We start from the raw sequence: 23,871 nt of genomic DNA, 5'->3' as shown, positions 1-23,871 counted from the left end.
TCCCTAACATTCATCGAGCTCTGTAAATTTATTTTTTCACCATTGGGTCACTACCGAAACGAAAGTTTGTCACTACCGATTCAAAATGTCATAATATAGAATAGAAACCCCATTCAAACTTTAAAATGTTCATCCTAATAAAGGCGGGCTTACAACTACATACTTACTTCTAGTAACCTCATTCATACTTTAAAATGTTCATCTTACTGTGGACATGTTTGCCTGAAAAGGAATCTTTGAAATGTTTTATTGTTTTAGAATAGTACTCCTTTAAAAGTTCAGAGATTTATAATGGAGGTCGATGGAAGATTTTGGGACCTCAAAAGAACACTTTCACCTAGAAACTCCATTCACAGTTAAAAAAAACACCTTACTGTGGATATGCATGCTTGAGATTTTTTCTTTGAAATCATTTGTAGTTTTGGAGATATTTAACTTTAAGCGCCCAATGCATTGTCAATGCGGCAATGGACATTTAAAGGCAGGCTTACAACTACATACAGTACTTACGCCTAGTAACCTCATTCATACTTTAAAATGTTCATCTTACTGTGGACATGTTTGCCTGAAAATGAATCTTTGAAATGTTGCATAGTTTTAGAATTGTACTCCTTTAAAAGTTCAGAGATTTATAATGGAGGCGGATGGAAGGTTTTGGGACCTCAAAAGAACACTTTCACCTAGAAACTCCATTCACAGTTCAAAAATTCCACCTTACTGTGGACATGCATTGAGATGTTTTACTTTGAAATGATTTGTAGTTTTTGAAATATTTAACTTTAAAGGACAACTTTATTTTTTTACAACCAAGGCTTATGTTTTAGATTGTAATTAAAGTAAATAAAAGATGAGTGATGAATTTTAAAATGTACTGCTTTCAATAGTTTTAGCAATTTTCGTGATCTTTTTTTACAGTGGGCGGGGGCATTCTGTCCGGTGGCTAAATATGTATTTTTTTACACAATAACCCAGTGTTTTCTTTATTATTATTTACAGTAGCTCTTCTAGCCCCCAATAACTCACATCTGGTCATCAAAGACCACAGGACATTTTTTATTGTGTAAAAAAGGCATATTTAGCCACCGGACAGAATGCCCCCGCCCACTGTAAAAAATATCGCAAAAATTGCTTAAACTATAGAAAGCAGTAAATTAAAAAAAAATAACACTCATCTTTTATTTACTTTAATTACAAGCTCAAATATAAACCTTGGTTGTAAAAAACTAAAGTTGTCCTTTAATCGCCCAATGCATTGTCAATGGCAATGGATATTTAAAGGGCAAAGGGTACAAACTGGCCAGGCGAAGTTAACAGAACAAGTCAGAACCTCTGTGGTGCAGTGGTTTAGATACAGGACTTGCAACCAGAAGGTTACCGGTCCAAATCCAACCAGGACAGGTTTCCAACTATTACCCGACTCTTGCACCTTTATCTGATCTTTCACTGAAGAGCGTGCAAGAGACCACAGAAAGTATGAACCATGGTGGAGCAGTGGTTAAGATACAGGCCTTGCTCGTGTAAACTTTCACAAAAAATATTTTGTTTCACTTGCCAGCACGGCTGGAAAAAAAGTTATCCTTGTCAATTGGAAATCTGAAAATTCTCCATCTCAAAAACATTGGTTGAATGAACTTTCCTCTTATTGTACTCCTGAGAAGATCCTGTACAATGTAAGGAGAAAACCCGAGACCTATAACAAAATTTGGGGCTCTTTTCTCAATGTTTTGCCTTCATTAACTGCTCTTGGTTGAGGTTGTAAGTTGCTGTTACTGCAAAGATTGTTGTAGTCAACGATGTATATTGTGCCATTCCGGGGTGGGGGGTGGGTTTGGGAGGGAGGGTTGTTTTTTCTGTCTTTTTGTTTTCTATTGTCCTTTTTCTTTTCTTATTGTATACAATGTAAAATGGATGGTTGTACTTTGTACTCTGTCAATAAACAAATCTTTTTAAAAAAAGATACAGGCCTTGCATACACAAGGTCCTGAGTTCAAATCCCGCAGGGACATCTTTCCAACTTTTACCTGGGGCTTTATACCTTTATTTCTCCCACAGTTTATTTTTCCCAATTTCGTGCCATATGTCAAAATGACGGGCTTCACCGGGAATAGACTGCTTGTACTTTGCTAAGAGATTGGTTACATAGTTTAATTGTTATTGATTTATTAGTGCATTAAATTTCCTCATCCACTTTAATAATGAAAAAACTCAAATTCAAGTATTTTTTTCTCAGAATCCGTAAAGGCTAGAGTTACAAAAACTTGGAGGGGAGGTTCATAGTTTATTGCCAAATTATTAATAAAATAATTACACCAGTCGGCCTCATAGTGGCGCTATAACAGCCCACTTTACCTTTTGGCCTATAACTTTTGAACCTTAGGTCGTAGAATGAAAATGATTTTACCCCTGGATTCCTTGGATCATGACGCAACTCCCCATACAGGCCACGCCCATTTGCGTCTGCATAGATTTTCCGCCATTTTGAATTTTATTCAAAACACACTTTTAGCTCCTCCTCCCACATATTTTGTCCAAATTTCAAGAGAATCGTTACACATGATCTCTGGACCCATGCGATAAACATATCCAAACGGCATTTTGATAGTCCTTACCGTTCGTCCGTAATTGGCTTGCAAAGTTAGTGGGAGGGGCCCGTTTTACGAAAAAGGCCAAAAATCACGAACGAAGCGTTCGTGATTTTTGGCCGGTCAATCCCAAATTTGAATCACATGTCAAGGGTGGTGTATTGAACGAATCCCCAAAAGCATTTCCACTTTGACCCAGGCGCCACAAATGCGCAAAATGTAACCGTTTCATGCCAAAACATGATTTTTGGGGGGATCAATCCTCTCAAAATGAAAAGCAAGTGATCTCAGGAGTGACATGACGATGTCATTGGCCCGCTACATGTGTGGGAGGGGCCTGTTTCTATAGTGGGAGGGGCCTATTTCCTCAAATCAAAACGGCACATGTCACGAACGCGGGATCCGATCGGCACCGAATTCGAATCCCACGACGCGCGGCCTCCGACGGTATTCCTCCAGGCGTATTCCTCGAGTCCCAGCGCCCGCGACCGGCGTCGGCGCAACCACACTTCGCAATTTCCCAGAATTGCGACGCGTCTAGTTTCCAGTATTCTGGTGGTATTCTGAAAAGTTTGACTCTTTTATCAGGTTTTACTTACATAGATAGGATCCATTAAAAAGTTTAAAGTAGCAATAAAAGAGCCATATTTAATAATAACATTTTGCTGGGGACCCCCTGGAACCCCCCCCAAGGACCCCTGAGGGCCCCCGGACCCCATTCTGCTTAACGCTTTTTGAAAGTCCTTAAAAACAATACATTTTACAACAATACAAACAATACAATACATTTTCGTATCGCAGCAATTTTGCATGTACAATATAAATATATATTGTCTGGCCCTACCACTTCACAGCTAAAGTTCCATGGTAACCAAGGTAGGATTGCGTAAATTATCTTTCGTGAAATCGAGTCATGGATAAACTTATCCAGGGTGCTCTGGCTAAGCTAATCTGGCAAGATAATTCAGCTTTCATGAAACCGATTCATCGCTAATCCTGGCTAAATTAAGCCAGAATAGGTGTTAAATCCAGGCTTAACCCCTAATTCTGATTTCGTGAAATAGCCAGGCCTCCCACTGCTTACAGCAAGGCTACTTTCACAATATGATACTCCTGAAGATTTGCATGTGAGAAATAGTGAAACCACAAATACACTCTGACTGAGTTTTTTTATTTGTCTTTTAATTACATTTTGCCTCATGTAAAGCACTTTGAACTTGCCTTTATGTATGAAATGTGTTATATAAATAAACTTGGGGAGCGAGAAAGAGCAGTCGTACACACAGATTAAAAACAAACAAACATTTCGACATCATTCCTGATGACAATGCAGCTTCTTCTCTATTCCCTCGATGCTTTTCAAAAGCCAGCACCTCTCCAGTCCAGGTGTGCTTTTTCACCCAGCCGCCTGTACAAATAAACTTTGCCTTGCCTATGAATTGAGCATGGCATTAACACTGGAAGGGTTCAGGGGTTCTATTCACTGTACTATGTAGTTCAAGATACAGAGTATACTGTAGCACTAATGGTGCCATGGTTAGCAGTTCAATTCCTTGAGCCCCTCCACAGGGTGTGGTAAATGTGGTAAAGAGAGACTGCCTTTCCCACTTTACCTTTATAGCCTCACATGTTCCATTATATTTCTCATGATTGCATATTATTTCCTGTTTACCATATGCATTCTTATCATACTACTTATTTCATGCTGCAGCATATTCACCATTCTCATACATGTTACTATTGCAATATATTCAGCATGACTTTTTGTTACAGATCTCCATTACATTTTGTTACGGTTACATGGCGGCTTTCCGACATGTCGCCTTTCCGACGTTAACGAACCCTATACCTAACCCTCACCCTAACCCTAACCGCACGCGGAAGCCACTAGTCGGAGTGGCGAGATGTCGGCATGGAAGACGGTTACCTTTTGTTACAGCCTCATGGTCAGCACCAAACACTTGTTTGCTACAATGCTACTGTAGCTACATTAGTAATCAAGGAGTTTGTATTCACATCTTGACCCAGTTCAATACATCAACACTCATTTCATATTCATTCATTTTACAAACAGCACAGATGCAATTGGTTGGTTGAAACATAACCCCTTTATTAATCTCAACAGTTTAAAACTCATCATCATTACTAAACAAACACACATACTTGCCATATCCTCTTCCTGGGCCTATTTCACGAAAGCAGAATTAGGGGTTAAGCCTGGATTTAACAGATATCCTGGCTTAATTTATCCAGGATTAGCCATACATTGGTTTCATGAAAGCTGAATTATCTTGCCAGATTAGTTTAGCCAGTTCACCCTGGATAAGTTTATCCATGACTCGGTTTCACGAAAGAAAATTGAAGCAATCCTACCTTAGTTACCATGGCAATTTAGCTGTGAAGTTAGCCTGGTCCGGACCAGATGTAACATGTGGCACATTTACTGCAAACAACACATTCCCCTGCAACATTGCTATGAGTCCAGGATGGAGAACAAGACAACTAATGATGCTACAGTAAACTGAAGTGAGAACCTCTTAGGTCAGCAGGAGGAGTATCCTCTGCGGTCCATTGTCTAGGAAGTGTCTGCCCACACTTTTTAAACGACTTACCTTATCTGAGTCTGTGCTAGATGAAAAATAACAGTCCTCCCTTTAATGCAGTGGCCTATTCCACTGTTGATGTTTAGCACAGGAAAAGTTGAAACCCCCACGTTGTTAATCATCAGTGGCTTAAAGGACCACTTCACCCATTTTCAACCAATCTTCATAGAACTGCTCCTTACTAATGCTCATTATAAGATGGTAGGCTACCATTTCTGTCTACTCACTCTGGGTCTCAGAGGAGGGCTGCGGACACTTCAGTGACATCATCAGTAGACAGGTTTGGTCATTTTAAAGAAGATTTCAAACCTTTTTCTAAATTCTTATTAATGCAAGACCAATGGACTTCTATTTCAGGAAGAGAAATACTGTACTTTCTATTAGCTTGGAATCCCCATCGATGAGGTCATTGGTAGGCACTAGGCAGGTTTCTTAACCATCCTTTGCCCACCAAATGGCACACAGAGTGAGTAGACGGAAATTGTGCCATCTTATAATGAGCTTTAGGACCATTTATATGAAGATATGTTTTAAAATGGGTGAAGGGCTCCTTTAAGCGCCTCAGTCACAGACCAGTCCCTTTGGGGAGAAATGAAAGAGGACCTGGATTAGTAATCGCATTGACATGTAGCAGGCTTATTCCACAGCAACCCTTGGACGTTGCGCTTGGGAGACAGACATTAATGGAGCTTGGCTCTCTCACTGTTGGTGCACACAGCAGTTGTTTTATGATGGAGAACATCTCCAGCAGCGGCCCTCCGTTTCTCTACAGGGGGACCAGACCGCAGACTTCCCTGGAAAAGACATGGCAGCCATGCAGTGCTGACAGACCCAGCCCATTAGCCAAGCCCAGTGACTGGCAAAGGTGGTTTTGATCAATAAACAATGTTTATGGTAGGAACAGCCTTTGAATTTGTATTTATTTATATATATATATATATATATATATATATATATATATATATATACATATATACATACACATACACATACACATACACACACACACACACACACACACACACACACACACACACACACACACACACACACACACAATATATGCAGAGCTGTGAAGGGTCAGGCAGGACAGACATATTGTACTGTACAAACAGACTTACCCTTTCTAGAAGTCGTGTCCTACGGCCACGCCGTAAAAAAGACAACAAATTGTGAAACCGAGTGCCCAAACTGTAAGAAAGTCAATGTGGGGAGTTCCTATTCTTATTTAAGAAGAAAAAGAATACAAACTCTCACCTTCCAAAGCTTGCTGTGATTCTGATTAACAGGATAGAACTGTCATTCATAGTCATCTAACTCATGGGCCTGTTATTATATGGATGTAATTAATGCTGGGTAACATCAGCTTGAGGGCAGACTAAACATCTCACTGTGTGTGTAGACACTGAGAGATGTAATTTTAAGTGGTGGGTCTGGTTGCCTTTATTTTTAACATCAGTCAGGAAGAACAAACAACTAAGTCATAATAATTCAATGTGTCCAGTATCCATGCATGTATATTCGGCACCCCTCTCATAATTATTTATCAAAAGTTGTAATGTTACATAAATAGAGTTGCACATCTTTTACTTACTAACATATTTATTTCAATATCCACACACTCATGCAGATGTTTCAACAGCTTTGTGTTGGACTGTTGAACTAAAGACTCCCCTCTTACTTGACAGACACTAATACACACATAGGTTGCATATATACTGTACGTAGATAATTGCTCTGGATTTCAATGTATTATGCTTTTAAGTACTGTAGTAGAGTTTCATTATTGTTAGGTAGGGTTTTTTATATTGACCTGGGTATCTGTTTGTGTATGTTGCTTTTGAACACTGCACAAACGAAGTGCCGAAAGGAAAATAAAGGAATTTGAAGTTCAAGCTTTCAGATTGCATTTCACTTCTTGCACAACATGCCAAACCATAGACAGAACATTGTGGACCACAGATCGCAACAGAACAGTTAATGCATAACCATACACAGTACAAACAAATGAGGGATGGCCTTTTAGTCTTTAAACATGTGATGATACAAAACTGTATTTTCAAAGTCTGTGGGGGAATAACTAAACACAGCCTACGGTACCACTGATTCTCTTTATGGAGGTCAGAGGGCAAGACCAGAGGACAACCCTGGACAGGGACAAGTGGTGGGCGAAGTACTCACATTTTTGGGGCGGTGTAACCGCCCCCTATAAGTGAGTTTTGTACACTGACCAATCCTGCACCGTGATTGGCCAATAGTCTACAACGCAGTCTACACCCCTAACCCTTCCACAGTCAATGCAAATCTATACTTTTGCAAAGTCAGCCAATCACATTACAGCTAGTGTCATCACCACTAGCTGTAATGTGATTGGCTGACTTTGCAAATTCAGGACTGTGATTGGCTAGCGAAACACATGACACATGTGCAGCCCTATGAATAGCAGTATGGAAAAAGTCAATCATCCTTTTTTTTAAGTGAGTCATGTTGTGATGACCACACACCGCCCACTTCACACTGGGTGTGATTTTTTACTTAAGTTTAAGTATAAGTATCAATACCACAATGTAGAAATACTCTCTTACAAGAAAAAGTCCTGCATGCACATTTTACTTGAGTAAAAGTATATATTGGCATCAAAATGTACTTAAAGTACCAATAGTAAAAGTACTCATTGGGTAGAATGTCCCAATTTTTCAAGATTTTAATTATAGCACCCGAAAGCTGTAGATCTGCAGTTCGAATAGTCTAAGTATAAAATAGGGTTGATGCTGTAAGCCTACTAATTTTGCTGGAGGTGGGGGGGGGGGGGGGGGGGGGGGTCGGGCCTGGGGCCTGGAACCCCCTCAAGGACCCTTTGAGAATCACTGACCTAGACGGAGGCCTGAAGAGCAGGTGCTTCAGGCCCCACTATCTGATTCTGTCCACTCAACTCCCAGACCTCCGGACGGTAACCATTATAAAAAATAACACACTCAGCGGAGGCAATTATCCCCTGCAGTCAACATCATGTATTATTCTTCGATAATCGTTCGTTGGCAGGAACAGCATCGATTCATTATGAAACGCAGGCGCTGCAGTACAGAGAAATGTCAAAACACCAGATAAACATCTTTACGTGAGGATTGTTGAGGAAGCTTCGCACCCTGTTTTAGGGACATAAATCATGTTAACATCATTTCCCTAGATCAACCTATACAGTAAGCTTCATAATGAGCGGGAAATTACGTACAGTTGTCTTCTAAATATGAGTGAGTGACTCAGTGACAGCAGGTCCAGCCCTCTATGGTCCAGACTTATTATGAGAGATGAGCTCATCCCAACTTAAGAGCTCATATTTAATCAGAATTTACCTCTATGTTTCATTATCATAGTGAACATATGGTGATATAGCATCATACTGTAAGAGATTAGAACCAGTGGCCTAATAGGCCACTGGTTCTAATACTACCCCCAGGGGTCCTTGAGGGGGTCCCCCCGGCAAAATTAAACACTTATACTTATAAACACTTGAGTCCTATACAAAATAGCAGATCTTCAAGTTCACAGTGCCTTGCACACTGAGCCTGTAGATTGCCATTTTAGAAAAGTGTTGACAAATCTTCTCTGGGGGTCCCTATGGGGGTCCGTGGCCAAATCCATTTCAATTTGAGGTCCTTGACATGAAAATGTTTGAAGACCACCGTTATAGGATACAGGCTGGTTGTGCAGCTTTAGGACAAACCTCAACCCATCATCAGCACTTGCTTGGTGGCTGACATTGATTTCGCACCGTATGGAAAACAGCAGTCTTACCTTTTCAGTAGACTTTCCATTCCAGTAATTTCTCTCTTACGATGTCAAACTCATCTGTTGACAAACATGACACCTGCAGAACCCGCCACTTTTGAAGAAACACATTTTGGGAGAGTTTTGCTTCATACCGTTTGATAAAACCGATCACTGCACCAGTACTTGTTTGGGACTGGGGTCGAATGGTGCAGTCAGGCCATGTCCTCGTTGACAAGTAGCCTACACTACATTACTGTAGGCCAGTGGTTATCAAAGTGAGGTCTGGGGACCCACAGGGGTCCTGGAGGAGGGGGGGGGGGTCGCCAGAGAAAAAAAATAGTAACAGTTTAACCACTTTCAACTAAATTTATATTTATATTATACTTAGGCTATTTATAAATAGCTGATCTACAAGCTCATTCACTGTGAGCTTGTAGATCTGCTATTAACGAAACATTTTGAAAAATCTTGAAAATTGGGAAGATTAATTTTTAATAATTCTGCTAAATGTTTACAAAACAAATGTTCTCTTATTGAGGTCCCTGGCACAAAATCTTTTCGGATGGGGGTCTGTGGTGAAATACATCGTTGGGGGTCATTGGCATGATAATGTTTGAGAACTACCGCTGCAACCTAACACTTAAGCTTGTTTGAGCCAAAACAACGTGATTTGAGGGAGCTCCACAAATCAGATTTGGCTCAAACAAGGGGTTAAATTCGTTCAACTGCTATGCTACCAAAATGTGGATTGCCCTACAGTCATAAAAAGGTGTGACTCCTTACTTTCCTTCAAAACACTTACAGGTGGCTGCAATTCCTAACTGGCCCCTGTGAAAAATTCAAGCCTATCACCAGAACCCCCCCCCCCCCCCCCCTCCGAACTGTTTACTGTACATATTTTTCTTTCTGATTACTACTCATTTTTCTTTCTGATTACTACTCGTTTATATGATGTTTTGCATAGTATTGTATATTTCTCTGTCACTAAATGTTTCTATGAATTGAATACACAGGACCCCAATGGGAACAAACCATAGTGCTTTTGTGGGTTCAATCCTTTTAGCATTGTATTTGTATTAAACTGCACTTTCTGTGCTTTTTTGCAAACTGTTAATAAAGTATTCAATCTATCAATCAATCAATAGCCCAAAACGATATTGCGCTGCAGAAATAGCCGATCAGCCAAATGGCAGGTTGAACATGGTTAAAGTGGTTAACAGAGCCAAGTAGGGGTAAGCGGTCATAAAACTCATGATTCAAACAAGAACAAAAGAAAGCCAACCATCCATTCCAACCAAAAGAATCATCATCAGTCCATAATGTGTATTAAAGCCCTTTAGAAATGACAGATATCATATACATGCAGTATACTGGGATACAGACAGGCAAAATATAAAATGAGCTACAATTACATAAGGATAAAAATAACAGCATTTACAAAAGCTTATTTAATGATTCAAGTACCACTACATATTACTTAAGTTCTCCGGTGAATTTAAAAGCATCTGTACAAACTGTACAAGATTTGTATCCCATGCTGCAACTGTGTTTGTCGCATGATGAAAGGAGCTGAGGCTTTTAACACTTGTATAAATGAAACATAAAGCCAAGGGTCATACACATTTTCTTTTAACAAGAAGTCCACACTTTTTCTAAAGTGTCCTGGCTGAATTTGAAGGTTTTGGACAGCATTCAGCACATGTTGGTAGTGAAATATGATCAGCTTAGGTCATACTGCTATGACAACATTATTCAGATTTATGTTAAATGGGTTTACAACTATTGTACATATCATGTGTGTAGTAATAAGTACATTTGGGCAGAACAGACAACAGTGTCGTATATACTGTTTTAAGATTGTGTATGATTAACACTATTTCAAAAGCCTGTTAAGTCAATCAATTGAGCTGTGTGGGGACTCTGTAAAACACAGCTAGCCTGACACTCAGCCTGAATTTTCATTTCGTTTCACTCCATTATTCAGTCTGAAAGCCCTCTCAGTCCAGCCGTTTTCTGAGATGGGGGCGTCGCCAAAGTGGGACTCTTTGAAGATTGGTTCATACTGGATTATCCTGATCTCAATTGGGCCGGGCCCAATTGAGATCAGGTTAGATTTTCAACCGAGAAAACCCCGCCTTCGGCAGCGTCACCAGACCCTGAATGAGAGGCTAGCAATTCAGGGGCTGGAGCCAGGCTAAAACACAGCAGCTCATATGAATGAAGTAGAAAGGACTTCAAAACCACCAGATGTGAAATACAGGTAGGTACATTGACTTGTGTTTTAAACCTTTAAGACCGGGAACGCATCTGTGTCATTTTAGATTTCTTTAGCTATTGTTTTGAACATTTTTTGAGATGGGGATCCGCGGCCAAATACATATCATTTTGGGGGTCCTTGACATGGAAAAGTTGGAGCACCACTGCTATACTGTAGCAACATACTGTTAGGATTTACAAAACATTTTTAGATATGTATTTGGTCGCGGACCCCCATCTCAAAATGTTTTGTTCCATGGACCCCCAGAAGCAAAGATTTGAGTTAAAATGTTTGCTTTAAATATATATATATTCAAAGATTTGCAAAAATCTTCACGATTTAAAAAAAAATCAGATCTACAAGCTCATAGTGAAGCACTCTGTGCCACACTATGAGCTTGTAGATCTGCTATTTTTGAAAAACGAATAAATCTTAAAATGACACAGATGCGTTCCCGATCTTAATGGATTAAAACCTCTCTCACCAAGAAACTGAATCCCAAATAGAGCGGGTTCATAAACTGATACAATGCCATTTCATATCCTCTCTTTTCGGGTGGAAACCTCATTTTGTCCAAAACTGTTACTTTTAAGGATTCAAATTCAAAAGTATCAAAAGCAGCAGATCTACAAGCTCAAGAGGTTTCTTCCCGACAGCAAAGATATGAAATAAAGCTGACAGAGACCCATAACCCCAGCACATACAGACAATAATATCTTAATAAAACCATTCAGGGGTGCAAAAGAAAAAAACAAAGAGAGAAAATCTTTCATTAACAAACTAGCCAGAAGTATTTAACATGACAAACTTCAATAACATGTGCACTTCCTTGATCGCTGTACATTGTTTCACACGTCACAGTCTTACCATCAAAGACTGGTAAACATCAGTGGTGATTTAAGACAAAAAAGGGGTATTTGTGCAAAACAAAAACTACAAAAAACAACAACTCTACTGTATACCAAAATGGCTGCCTTCTAAAACACACCTTTGTAAAGAACACAGACATACTGTTGGCTTATGCCTTAAAAGGGAATCCTACTCAACATGGTCATTAAATATAATTTGTTTCTGTAGCCCTAGTTTCTCTTTAGAAACTCTCAGCACAGATCCAGCACAAACATTTTGATTCTTTGAATATAAACTGCAGTGTGATTTCAACAGTTGGGAACATGGACATAAAAGCACATCTAAACGTGTTCACTCATCATTAACAGCCACAAAGACACATAGCCTACAGTAACTTGACTGGACTATAATTAGATTTTGCGCATGATGTATTTCCATTCCAAGGCTATTCCACTGTACCATTTAAAAAAACAAACAAATTACGTCTAGGTCTTGATGTCTCCTAACTACTTACTGAACTTCCTCTTTAGTGAAATGCATTTGCACTGCAGCCAATTAAAAACATTGTTAGGAACAGACAAATGGGCAGCTTCAGCCATTTTGCAGTTACTGTATGGTGAAAAAAGGGACCGTTCCGTACTGTTACCTAGCGAGCGCTGCAGTACGTGTGCCAAATTCCAGATGTTTGCAGGTCCGCTTCAGGTGGATTCAGAAGAACGTCTCTGTCCCCCCCCACACCCCCCTCCTCCAGTGTGTCAGAGTTTCTGTTGGTCGTACTGCTGGTACCGGTTCAATTTTTCTGGGTCGTTAGCGGCCATATGGGTAAAGTCCTGGAAAATGTCCTGGTACGTTTCATCTCCTGCAATGACAAATGAAGCCAGTAAAACACTGCATGGGGAAGACTAGAAACAACAGTCAGCTATTGTTACAGTAAATACATAATACAAAGTCTGAGCTACATGTAGTTGATGATAAAACACAACCTTCCTGTTCTCAACACTGCTGTGAACAGTTTCATTTTGGTTTGGGATTTTCTTGTAGAAACACAAACAGGGTGAGCATAACAATGCGAATAATTTGAGAGGGAGAATGAAAAAAGGAGACATGAAAGTCAGCCATACCTGTCCAAAACACCACGGAGTCTCGATAGAAACAGAATGACGCAGAGGTAGAAGAGGACGAGGTTTCAGAATGGAAACGGAGAGGAAGTAAGAGGCAAAATGGTTGTGAAAGAAAACAGGCGAAGGAAGCCTTTTGGTAGAAGAAATGACCATTGAGTCGGAAAGAAAGACAAGCCCACAAGGTTAGTTTGTTTTTGTTAACAACTGTATTGTATTTAAAGTGCAGATGTTTTTTTGTTTTTTTATGTACAAAAATACAGCTGTGTTGGCCTCAGCACCCCCAAAGAAATAAGAGAACAGAAAAAAAGGCACAAACTCTGGGGAGGTGAGTGAGGAAAAAAGTAAAGAACGTAGAGAAAGTGAAGAAATCTTTACAATGACCGTAAGCCTAATTCATACTTAGTTGCATGACGCATTGCATTGTTAGCTTTAAAATCTGTTCCTGACACCATCATGCAACAAAGTATAATATGATTTATTCCTGTGTATTAACCTGTGTATTAACTTGGAAAAATATGAGACAATAATGCTGTTCAATACTGCTGTTCAATACTAAGTGTGTTTTCATAATTATATTTACATAGCAATGTAAGCTAGCAAAATGGATAATTACACACAACATACAATATATGAACGTTGACTTTCTATGTACCGGTAAATGTGCTAATACAGTTCCATAGGCTAATACACTGAAGCAGGCCATTGTAAAGTCAAATGTAATCGAGAGTGAAGTAACACGGAAAGACAAGCCATTTGAAGGGAGCAGAGTGTGTTATTACAGAAAGCCTAGACTTTAATAAGACCTGTCTCTGAAACCTGTCGGCTCACCTGAACCTAATCAGGAGCAAACACACTCCAGTCAATGGGACTGTAATTTCTTGAAAGGGCGGTGGTGGATAGCGGTGGTGGATAGCAGTGAAAGTGACAAGCTTAATTCTATGTGGCGTTCATCTCCCTGAAACGTCTCTCACCAGCTCTTTATTCATCAGCTGATTTGGAAGGGCTGATTAAGAGGCCCTTACCGAGGCGTATGCTACGGGAAAACTCTCAGTTGATTTGGTGAAAACTAAGCTCTTCTTCTGATGGATTAAAATGCTAAAGAAAATGGTGTAGTGTAGACCCTGGCTGATGCCATCTTCTGTTCTCTGTCCATTCAGATCCCTTTCCTATGTTCCAATTATTTATATTATCTGTGTCCCTGCTGCTGGACTTAAGACAATTAATCCTAATATGAGGAAGAGGGGACCAGATTATGCGTTTTTGTATGGTGTGTGCTGAACCTGACCTGAACTGAACCTGAAATCATACACTCTTATCTTCTCCCACTCACCACTCTTGTACGTACTGTATGTCCCAGACTTATTTTGGGGGTTCACGGCCTGAAAAGGTTGAGAACTACGTACTGATCTAGGAAAAAACGGCTTTAAGTCTATGGCTGCAGCTTGCAGAGCGTCAGCTAAATGGCTCACATTTACATGTAACAGTCAAATATCAGTCCCAGTTTCATTGACAGAAGTCTTACAAAAAAAAAAAAAACACATGAAACATTCTCATCACCTTGAGTACAATTCTTATAGGTCCAAAACATCACAGACCGACAAAAAAAATAAAGACAAATGACCACGATGAAACTCCAGACGTTCCACTGCCAAAGAGAGTTAAATCACACCAGCTACTTACAATAACACTAGCCCTCAGTCTACGGTCCACACATTCATCTACAGTACAACAAACAGGGGGCATGTTTTTGAGTACAGCACGCCCTCTTGTGGCAAGTACAGATAAATGCAAGAGCCACTTCTATACCCTGTAGAAAAAGACCGTAACAAACATTGTCTGTGGTTTTGTCTGAACTCTAGTCTGGAGAAAACCAGAGCTCCAATTCAATCAATTCAACACAATCTTCAAAAAACTAACAAACAAACTCTAGTGCAACTTTTTACATGCACCCCTCATCAACACATCATTCATTCAAACAGTCGTATTTGAGTCCACTGGTGCTCATGTGCCCTACATCTATGATTCACAACCGTGTCCTTGCTTGGGGTCCCGCTGGTAGTGCTGCTTTTTTTTACTAATACAGTAAGTCCATAATCTTTTTTTCCCTTCCCGATACCATGATGAAATTAAATATCATCATGTGATAAATTACATGGTATTGGAATGGCATAGACTGGCATACTCGCCGATACCGATACCAGCATTTTAGGCAGTATCGGCAGCTTTTCCGATACTGGTATCGGTATCGGAAACAACTCTATCCATTACTGCACTCATCTGGTGTCTCAGATCTGACTATAGGGTCTGATCAGACGCCTAAAGATGACAGGAACACCAGGTCAGCACCACTAACATCCTGGTAAGATAGAAAACCGGCAGAACTAGGGTCTGCAAGAGGACCAGGATTGGGAGCCACTGCTCCCCGTGCTACGAGGCACTGCTCGGGAGACTTACACACTGGAGATGATTGCTATTAAAAAAAAGTGCTTTTGTGCCCAATGAGATGGCCCATCAGTACTAGGGATGAGCTGTATGGGGCGGGGGTGCGGGTTACAGATCGGGGTATGTTTTATTTTGTCGTCATTCCTTATTAAAAGTACTCAACTGAGCTAGCTAGCCTAGATTCACATCCTTTGTGAAATGTTTCGTTTATTTTTTTCCCCCTTTTCTTTTAAAGCTCCCTTACGGGAAAGATAAATAGAAGCTAGAAGTAGTAGGTGATAGAAAGCTGTACATGGTTAAATGTGGATATTTTTCTAAGCTATTGCACCCATTTCCTCTAGTGCTGTGCCATTCTCCAAACAGTTCGTCCATACTTGAATCCCCCCTTAACCACTAAGCCCGATTTATACTTCGTGTGGAGAAAATAGCTGATCTACAAGCTCACAATTCGACGTGTTATGAGATTCTAGATCAGCTATTTTCAAAGAAAAACATATAATTTGAAATATTTTGCCTATAAGAACATGCCCATAATAGGGACGGCAGGTTAATTTGGTTGATATCTCACTAAAGTTTAAGACAATCGATCAAAGCCATCGGAAGGCATTGTAGCTTACAATTCTTGATTTCCGACATTGACGGGCCATTAGGAAGCACACTTACTGTAACTAACACCCAACACACAATATTCTAGGAACGGAGGTAAATACCACACAATAAATCAGTTTAACTGAAAAAGAGAAGCAAGGTTACCAAACAGGGCCCTCATGGCACTCACCCTTGTGCAAACTGTGTTTTGATAACACACAGGAGAATACATTACTAATGTCAGAGTCCCTACAAACTCTGCTTGCTTTGTGAAAATGCTGAATATGGATATATAAATGTATGTATGTATGTACATAGTTTACAACATTGTGTGTCTGCTTATATGGCTATTATGAATATCCTTAAAAAAACTAAATAGAACAAAACACTGGCTAAAAATAAATATTATTTTTCCTGACCAGGCATTTGAAATTCACAAACCTAAAATGCATACTGTACTTAAAACAGGCCCAGGGTCAATTGCACTGTTGTATCAAAGAAAAAGAAAAACACAAACATGTAAAAACATGACAGAACCTTAAACATTAAGACTTAAAATGGGAACCTTACAGGCATAGGAAAACGGACAAGATAATTGCATAACCATTACAAAGGAATGTGCATAAATTATTCCCTCAGACCTGGTGCATTGTTGAGACAACCTCTTTCGCTCAAAGCTGGTCTCAGGGTCATTCAGAAGTCCTGATTATTGCCAGATATAGGAGACTACCTTGTTTTGAGGTTTCAGTGTCATTATGATATTGATGGCAGTTTCCAGGTTAGCTACTGTAGGTTCTTTTTTTGCTTAAAGACATCGTGATCGGCCAAGACATGACCGCGATCGACCGAGACTGTGATTCCACAACAGGAACACAGCAGACACATGCAAAAGGAACTGCTGCTACACAGTAAACCCATACGGGTGGATTTTTACACTGTACCAAGTTAAATAAACACTCTGGATTTCACTGTAATAGTGGTTTAGGTTACAGCTGTTTCTCCTGCAGTCTACACAGTTGAAGAGTTCAGTTCCAAAATGATGTTTTTCTATTAGGGATAAATGAACCCCCATTATGTGAAAGCGTGTAACCTACACTCTTTAAGTCTTACGTTATGTGTTGTCATCCAAAGACTCACATTACAGACTGTCCATTAGAAAGTGGTAATAGTACTTTAACGATTTCTGAATCATTGCATCTCTCCTGTTAGTACAGGAATGAAAGGAAATGCTAGACAGAGTGAAGTCACTGGTTATAAGCCATGACTCATGGGCTTAAATACCTGTATATATGGCTCATGACCAAAGGGCTCAAAATGGTGCAGCCTGCTACAAGGTATGTGTAACTAAATGGCTGAGCCACCAGAAAGAAACACACTTTGTTTTAATTGTGTGCTATTACTTTGTCCTATATTTCTTGCCTGGAATCATTTGTAGTAGGACTAGGGAATCTGTATTTCTTTCCAAAAGGGATTATTTTTCTAGTCCCGGGGGGAGAGCCGGAGAGGCCAGACCGGAGTGACCAGAAAAGCAGGACCAGAGCATGCTTCACCCAGAACACGCCGGCCGCTCAGATGGCTATGATGGGTCGAGCCAGAGGTCGAACCGGCTACCTTCCAATTCCCAGCCTCTCTTATCCACTCGTCTACAGCTGCAATAAACTCATTTCAGAATAAACTCTTCAATTGTCTCTGGAGTCGATGGCTTTAAAACCTGGTCATATTAACACAATCTAGCACCTGACTCTAGAACCACACACAAGGTGTGTCAGCTTCCCCTGCACCTGGATGGAAGCTGGCGGCTTAAAAAGGTCCATTGCACTCAGACAAGGTACAGGAGGACACAGGAACAACGTCCTGCGACGTTAGGGTCAACTCACTTTCACTCCAATCCGTTCACACACCCATTCTTGTCCAAATCAGAAAATGTGGAGGTAATGTTGCTACATGAAAGGATGGATTTTATAACCTAACTGTTTCTATTCAGGCGAAGCTGACTGAATGTGGATGTTTTTCCTAAAGTAACACATTCTTTATACACATTCTCACCTAAAGAAAGACAATGAGAATGAAGCCTCAGTCATTATTGTGTGAACTACCTTACATCTTTGTTCGTCCATTTTGACTGGAGTTTGCTGAAAGTGAATTGACCCTCACACTTCCTAGTTTTTCTCATAGCCTCTGTGTCTGATGGACAGTGTTCTACAGGTACTAAGTTTCGTCCAGCTGCAGGCTAATGAACTCCTGCATGCATTTCCTGTACTGCATCTCGGTGGGGCTGTTGGTGGTACCTGACTGGCTGTAGGGCCCCTCCGCCTCCCGCATCTCCTCGTTCATCTTGGCCAATCGCAACCTGTGGTGGGGGTGGAGTCAAAGAAAACAGGATGTCAGGGGTTGGCGGTGGTATGGTTTGAATATTGCATTATTGTTTATTACTAATAAACAACAATGCAATTTATTGATATTATAATAACATATAATGTCTAATAAATCAACAACAGACTGAGACAAGTTATAAAAGTGATGAAGTCCACAGTTGAATTGCTACCTGAGTGACAATGTCAGCATTTATTCCCTGTGCAGGCAACTTCTCAAGGGCTTCTATAATTGTCCATTCCATTACACAACTTCACCGTTTGGATATTGTATGATTTATCTATCACTGCGATACGCTTTTACTATTTGCTGTAATTACTACATATATGTTTCCGCAGTTAACAGCGTGGCAGTGAATTTTCAGACCTTTTCCAAATGCATAACTTTTTTTATTTTATTTTTTATCTAATGTGATGTGTGTATTGTTCTGAATTTTCAGATATATAGATGCTTACTGATACTGTATTTAACCTAGTAAGACCTGAGGCCGATTCTACAAATGCTGATTCTACAAAAGTCAGTAGTTCTCACACTTTCAAGATTTTTCAAAAATGCGCGGCACGAAGTGACGCATTGTGAGCTTGTATATCTGCTATTTTTGAATACCCAACGCAAAAATCTAAAATGCTTTCCCGGTTCTAATGGGTTAAGGCCTGAGCTATGAAACTCACAGTGTAACAATGTCAGCATTGGCCGCTTCCACCGCCATGGACAAGGGCGTCTTCTCTTCGATGTCTGCAGCATTCTGATTGGCTCCTCTTTTCAGGAATAAACACACTTGTCTGAAATAAAGCACAAGGACTTGTACTTAATTCCTGTTGGCTCAAACACGCTGACGTCAGCACACAGCTCTCGTTCCTAATGACTTGACGAGCACAGAATAAATTGCTCCCATTAACATCAGTACCCTCTACTGTTTCCTTGAGCTGATGAATTTTACCTCTCGTTAGACCCAATTACCTGAAGTACACTGTAAGTGCCCAGACAGAGGTCTTAGCTCATGTCTGGAACAACACAGACTCCTATTCACCTGGGATCAAATCCTCACAATTGCTTTCTCTCCCTCGGAGACAGCGTTGGAGATACTGGAGTGTAGACCAGTGGTTTTTGGACCAATGTGGAATTAAAATCTCAAGGCACACCTGTATTCATAGTGAAAATAACTTGTGTACAAGCTCACAACACGTCGCATCGTGACTCGTTGTGAGCTTGTCCGTGGACTTCCAACAGTAAAGAGTCGATTTCAAATCAATTCATTTGATTCACTTGACGAAAAAAAAGAGGTTATTTTCATGGCCCACAGCACTACTGGCTACCTCCGCCCCTCACTTGGTGAATGAATGGAAGATGGTGAACAAAAACACCTCATATCACAACTCAACCACACACAAACATGCAAATAGTCTAATAAAAGGGATTAATAAAACATTAACCAACATCCTTACCTTGTATTGCTGCAATAACCTTTGATCAAGTTAATTTGATTAAGTTAAGTCCCAAAAATGATTGATCTACTCTGCAACATGCTGTGGGTCTTGAAGCCTAATTTACATCTTAAAAAAATCACTGAGGTTGTTGTTTGATATGTTTGCCAAATATTGAACACCCCACTGACTGGCAAAATCTCAACATGTTGTGTCTTAAAGGGCTAGACCACTTTGGTAGAGGTTTGGGTTGTGTAGTTACCTTGCCATGATGTTACAACAAAGGTGTGCAAGATTTAAAAAATAATTTTTCCATTGACTAGAAATTGATCATTGAAAATATGCTCCGCATTGACTTACATTGTACGGTGAAGAGGCTCAGGAGGAGCTCTTTTAAACCCGTAAACGAACGCAAACAAAGCTGATTCTGACAATATAGAACATCACAAAACCCAGTACTGTTTTTTTAATATAAAAATGACAACTGATTTTGCTATTTTTATTAGGAAAGAAAACCTGGAATGGATCTGTGGATCTAGATCTTCAAATAGTAAAATCAACAGGAAGTTAACATTTTTATATATATAAAAAAGAACAGTACTGGCCTGGGTTTTGGGATGTTCTAATCTACAGTATATTGTCAGAATCAGCTTTGTTTGCGTTCGTTTACGGGCTGAAAAAGAGCCTGTAGAGTGGACTTGCCGTACAATGTAAGTCAATGGGAGCATATTTTGTATTATCAATTTCCAGTCAATGGAGACATGATTTTTTTCTATTGCCCACCTTTGGAGTTACATCATGGCAAGGTAACTACACAACCCAAACATCTCTATCAAAGTGGTCTTGCCCTTTAAGTGGGTAGTTGATAGGAGCAAATTGCATTCATGTTTTGAGCCAGTAGATGTCACTGTGTTACTGCGTGTCATATAACCCAACTGGCAAAGCCGAACAGAATAATCAATTCGCTCTGGACGGAGTCATTCATTCTTTGAGCCGTATCCACTATCCAGTAGGCTACATATCGCCTCACCCAGGGACTGTTTCTGTGTCACTGAACTGAACTGCGTATCATATGATCCAACCATGGCTAACGATCCAACCATAGCTCTCAATTCATTCATTCACTTCACTGAAAGGTTTGATCAAACGCATCACTCATTTGGTGGAATATAATCCTTAAAAGTGTTTGACTGTAAGTATTACAAGTTTGATAGTTTGTGAGAGATTAATACTAGATAACACTTGCAAGGCACAAACACACAAGGTCATTTTTGCGTGTAGTAATTGACATTTTCAATGTTAGGATTAGTGGTGGTAATGAGACGGGGGAACACTCACCCTGTGTGTCCCCGGATGGTAGCGTGGTGGAGGGGACCTCGACCCTGTGCGTCCTGCTGGTTCACATTAGCTGCATTCTGAAGGAGGAACTCACAGGCAACCAGTGAACCCTGGGAAAACACGTCAACACACTGTTAGATTAGATTCACTTATTGATCCCCAAGATACAGTGAGTTGAGTGTGGGATTCAACACCAAGCCTTCATTCAGAAACCAGAATTAATTCATGATACAGATGGCAGACAGCATTTATAAACATGAAATGTACTTTATATATAAAGAATAAAAATCTGCATCAGATAGTACTTGAAAGTCATTCATAGCGTTCATTTTTAGCCTGCTGTGAGAAAACATTTCAAAACGGACGTTCAAACAGTCTGAACTTCCCGACACTCGATACATACTCCCCACCCATCCGACACTCCGAGGAGGATAAAAAAAACGCTGCTAAGTTGCATTTCTTCTCCTTTTGGATCTGGGTGTGGGGCCGAGTGCTGCAGCTCTACTCACGCCCTGCACGGCCATGATGAGAGGCGTCCTCTTCTCGTCCTCCCCGTTGACCCAGTTGACCTCGGCACCGTGGGCCAGAGCCTCGGCCATGTCCGGCAGGCTGCGGGCGCACGCCGCCCAGTACAGCTGCAGGCCCGGGCTGTACTCCTTAGGCTCATAGAACACCACCATCTCCTTACAGGGGGATGGAGGAGGCAGGGTGGCAGGCATGGCCATGGGTGGAGGCTCTGCAGCGTCTGAGGGAGGAGAGAGAAGAAGAGATAAAGAGAGAGAGAGAGAGAGAGAGACAAAAAGAAAGAGTGTCAATGCAAAATGAAATGCATCTTGTGTTAACACTCATTCTCTGCCATTGACGCGTTTGACGTGTTTTTTTTCCAAAGCCCACACCACCATTGACGTGTTGATATGTTTTGGTGTTTTCAGTGTTTATACACTAGATGGCGCTCTTCGCTAACCTATGAGGCACCATTTGACTCCCAGTGAAGCAATGAAGCAGCAAATCACGTGATCGCAATTTCTTTTTGCTATTCTATGATTTTGCAAAGGTTAGTGAAAACACTCTGAAATCACTGGCAAGGTCGGCCATAGACAATGTTTTATTCTGGCAGTTAATGAGTTAAATGTTTGTGTAAACTGGTCAGCATGTACAGTAAGTAAACTAGATCTGTGAATCTCATGGTAATGATCTATTCAACTCCAGTCCTCCATGCAGTACTACTGGTATTCCATCCTAACAGGGCATTAATTGCCTTCACTTGGTGTCCATGTAATTTTAGTCGTCTAGACAGAGACTGGTTAGTACCTGGTAGGATGGAAGGCCAGCAGTATGCGACTACCAAGGACTGGAGTAACGGCGTGTGTGCATAACAAGAAATGCATGATTCATATGGTTTAGTACGTCTGTCAGCAAAGCCAACAGTTTTCATATTGAAAAAACATGAGGCCATGTTCAGTGTGCTTGCTAGTGTGTGTGTGTGTGTGTGTGTGTGTGTGTGTGTGTGTGTGTGTGTGTGTGTGTGTGTGTGTGTGTTGTGTGTGTGTGTGTTGTGTGTGTGTTCCACCTGTGTCAGCCAGGCTGTTAGTGGAAGGGGTGTTGGCCAGCATCTCCCTGCTCCCATCAGCGCTGTTCTGGATGCCGCTGTCTGCACTCTTTACTGTAAATAACAGAACAACCTCACATTTCACCACCTGTCCTGCACCGACACACAAACAGCATGCCTTACACGGACAGGAGAGAAAATATTAGGAACACCTTCCTTCCAAACACCACGTCTGAACTGTCCAATGACCAGCCACCGCAATATTGGATAAGGGTGGTTATTTCCCATAATCATTTAAAGATAAAGAATGTAATTGATAAGCAAAAACACACACATATATATATATATATATATATACGTATATATATATATTTCTTTTAGCTGGTAAAATTGGAACATAAGATACATCACTATACTAATGTTTTTAACGATTGAAGGCTTTGCTCTTTCGTTAAAAGCAGGTGTTCTCCTACCATTTTGTACTCCCAGTGCACTACGTACCCAACAGACAGGAAGTGAATGTACTGTACCCACAGTTCATCCACCTCACCCGAAGAAGCAACATTTAAAACCCCACTGACAGGACAATGACCACAACCATGTGAGATAGATAAAGCGCTAAAAGAGATATATGCACAGAGAGAGAGAGAGAGAGAGAGAGAGAGAGAGAGAGAGAGAGACACACCCCGGGAAGAACACATGGTACGCTCCACTATGTGCTGAACAAGATGGGGCTGCCCACCATAAGCCTCAAATAGGGGAGGGGAAAAGGGGCGGTGGGTAAGTGGGTGTTAGCAGGCGGCTCTGAGCGAGTGGTGCACACAAATGGATGGAGGAGAGAGGGGGGGGGGGTGTAGGAAACATTGAGCCTTTTAGTACTTACTGCTCCTTAGCTTGGAAGAAGTATCAAAGTAGGAGAACAGAGAGTCGAGCTCGTCGGCACAGAAGAGGGAGTCTCGGCGGGCCGTCGAGCC

General features: G+C 40.7%; 1 protein-coding gene across 2 annotated transcripts in view; it reads right to left on the bottom strand.

The window, feature by feature from the left end:
- Positions 1-10,264: 10,264 nt before the first annotated feature.
- LOC311051207 (arf-GAP with coiled-coil, ANK repeat and PH domain-containing protein 2-like) overlaps positions 10,265-23,871 on the bottom strand; it is a 100,620-nt gene continuing 87,013 nt past the window's right edge. For both annotated transcript variants that reach the window (XM_084065647.1, XM_084065648.1), the window contains exons 18-23: positions 22,919-23,011; positions 21,858-22,093; positions 21,349-21,458; positions 19,258-19,368; positions 18,502-18,563; positions 10,265-12,921 (exon numbers count right to left, since the gene is read on the bottom strand). In XM_084065647.1, coding sequence (XP_083921773.1) covers positions 12,818-12,921; positions 18,502-18,563; positions 19,258-19,368; positions 21,349-21,458; positions 21,858-22,093; positions 22,919-23,011 — 716 coding nt within the window. In that variant the 3' untranslated portion in view covers positions 10,265-12,817. The remainder of the gene's footprint in view (positions 12,922-18,501; positions 18,564-19,257; positions 19,369-21,348; positions 21,459-21,857; positions 22,094-22,918; positions 23,012-23,871) is intronic.

Source organism: Gymnoscopelus microlampas (genome assembly GCF_963454915.1).
Source record: "Gymnoscopelus microlampas genome assembly, chromosome: 9".
Lineage (NCBI taxonomy): Eukaryota > Metazoa > Chordata > Actinopteri > Myctophiformes > Myctophidae > Gymnoscopelus > Gymnoscopelus microlampas.
This window is presented reverse-complemented; position numbering and strand designations above follow the sequence as displayed.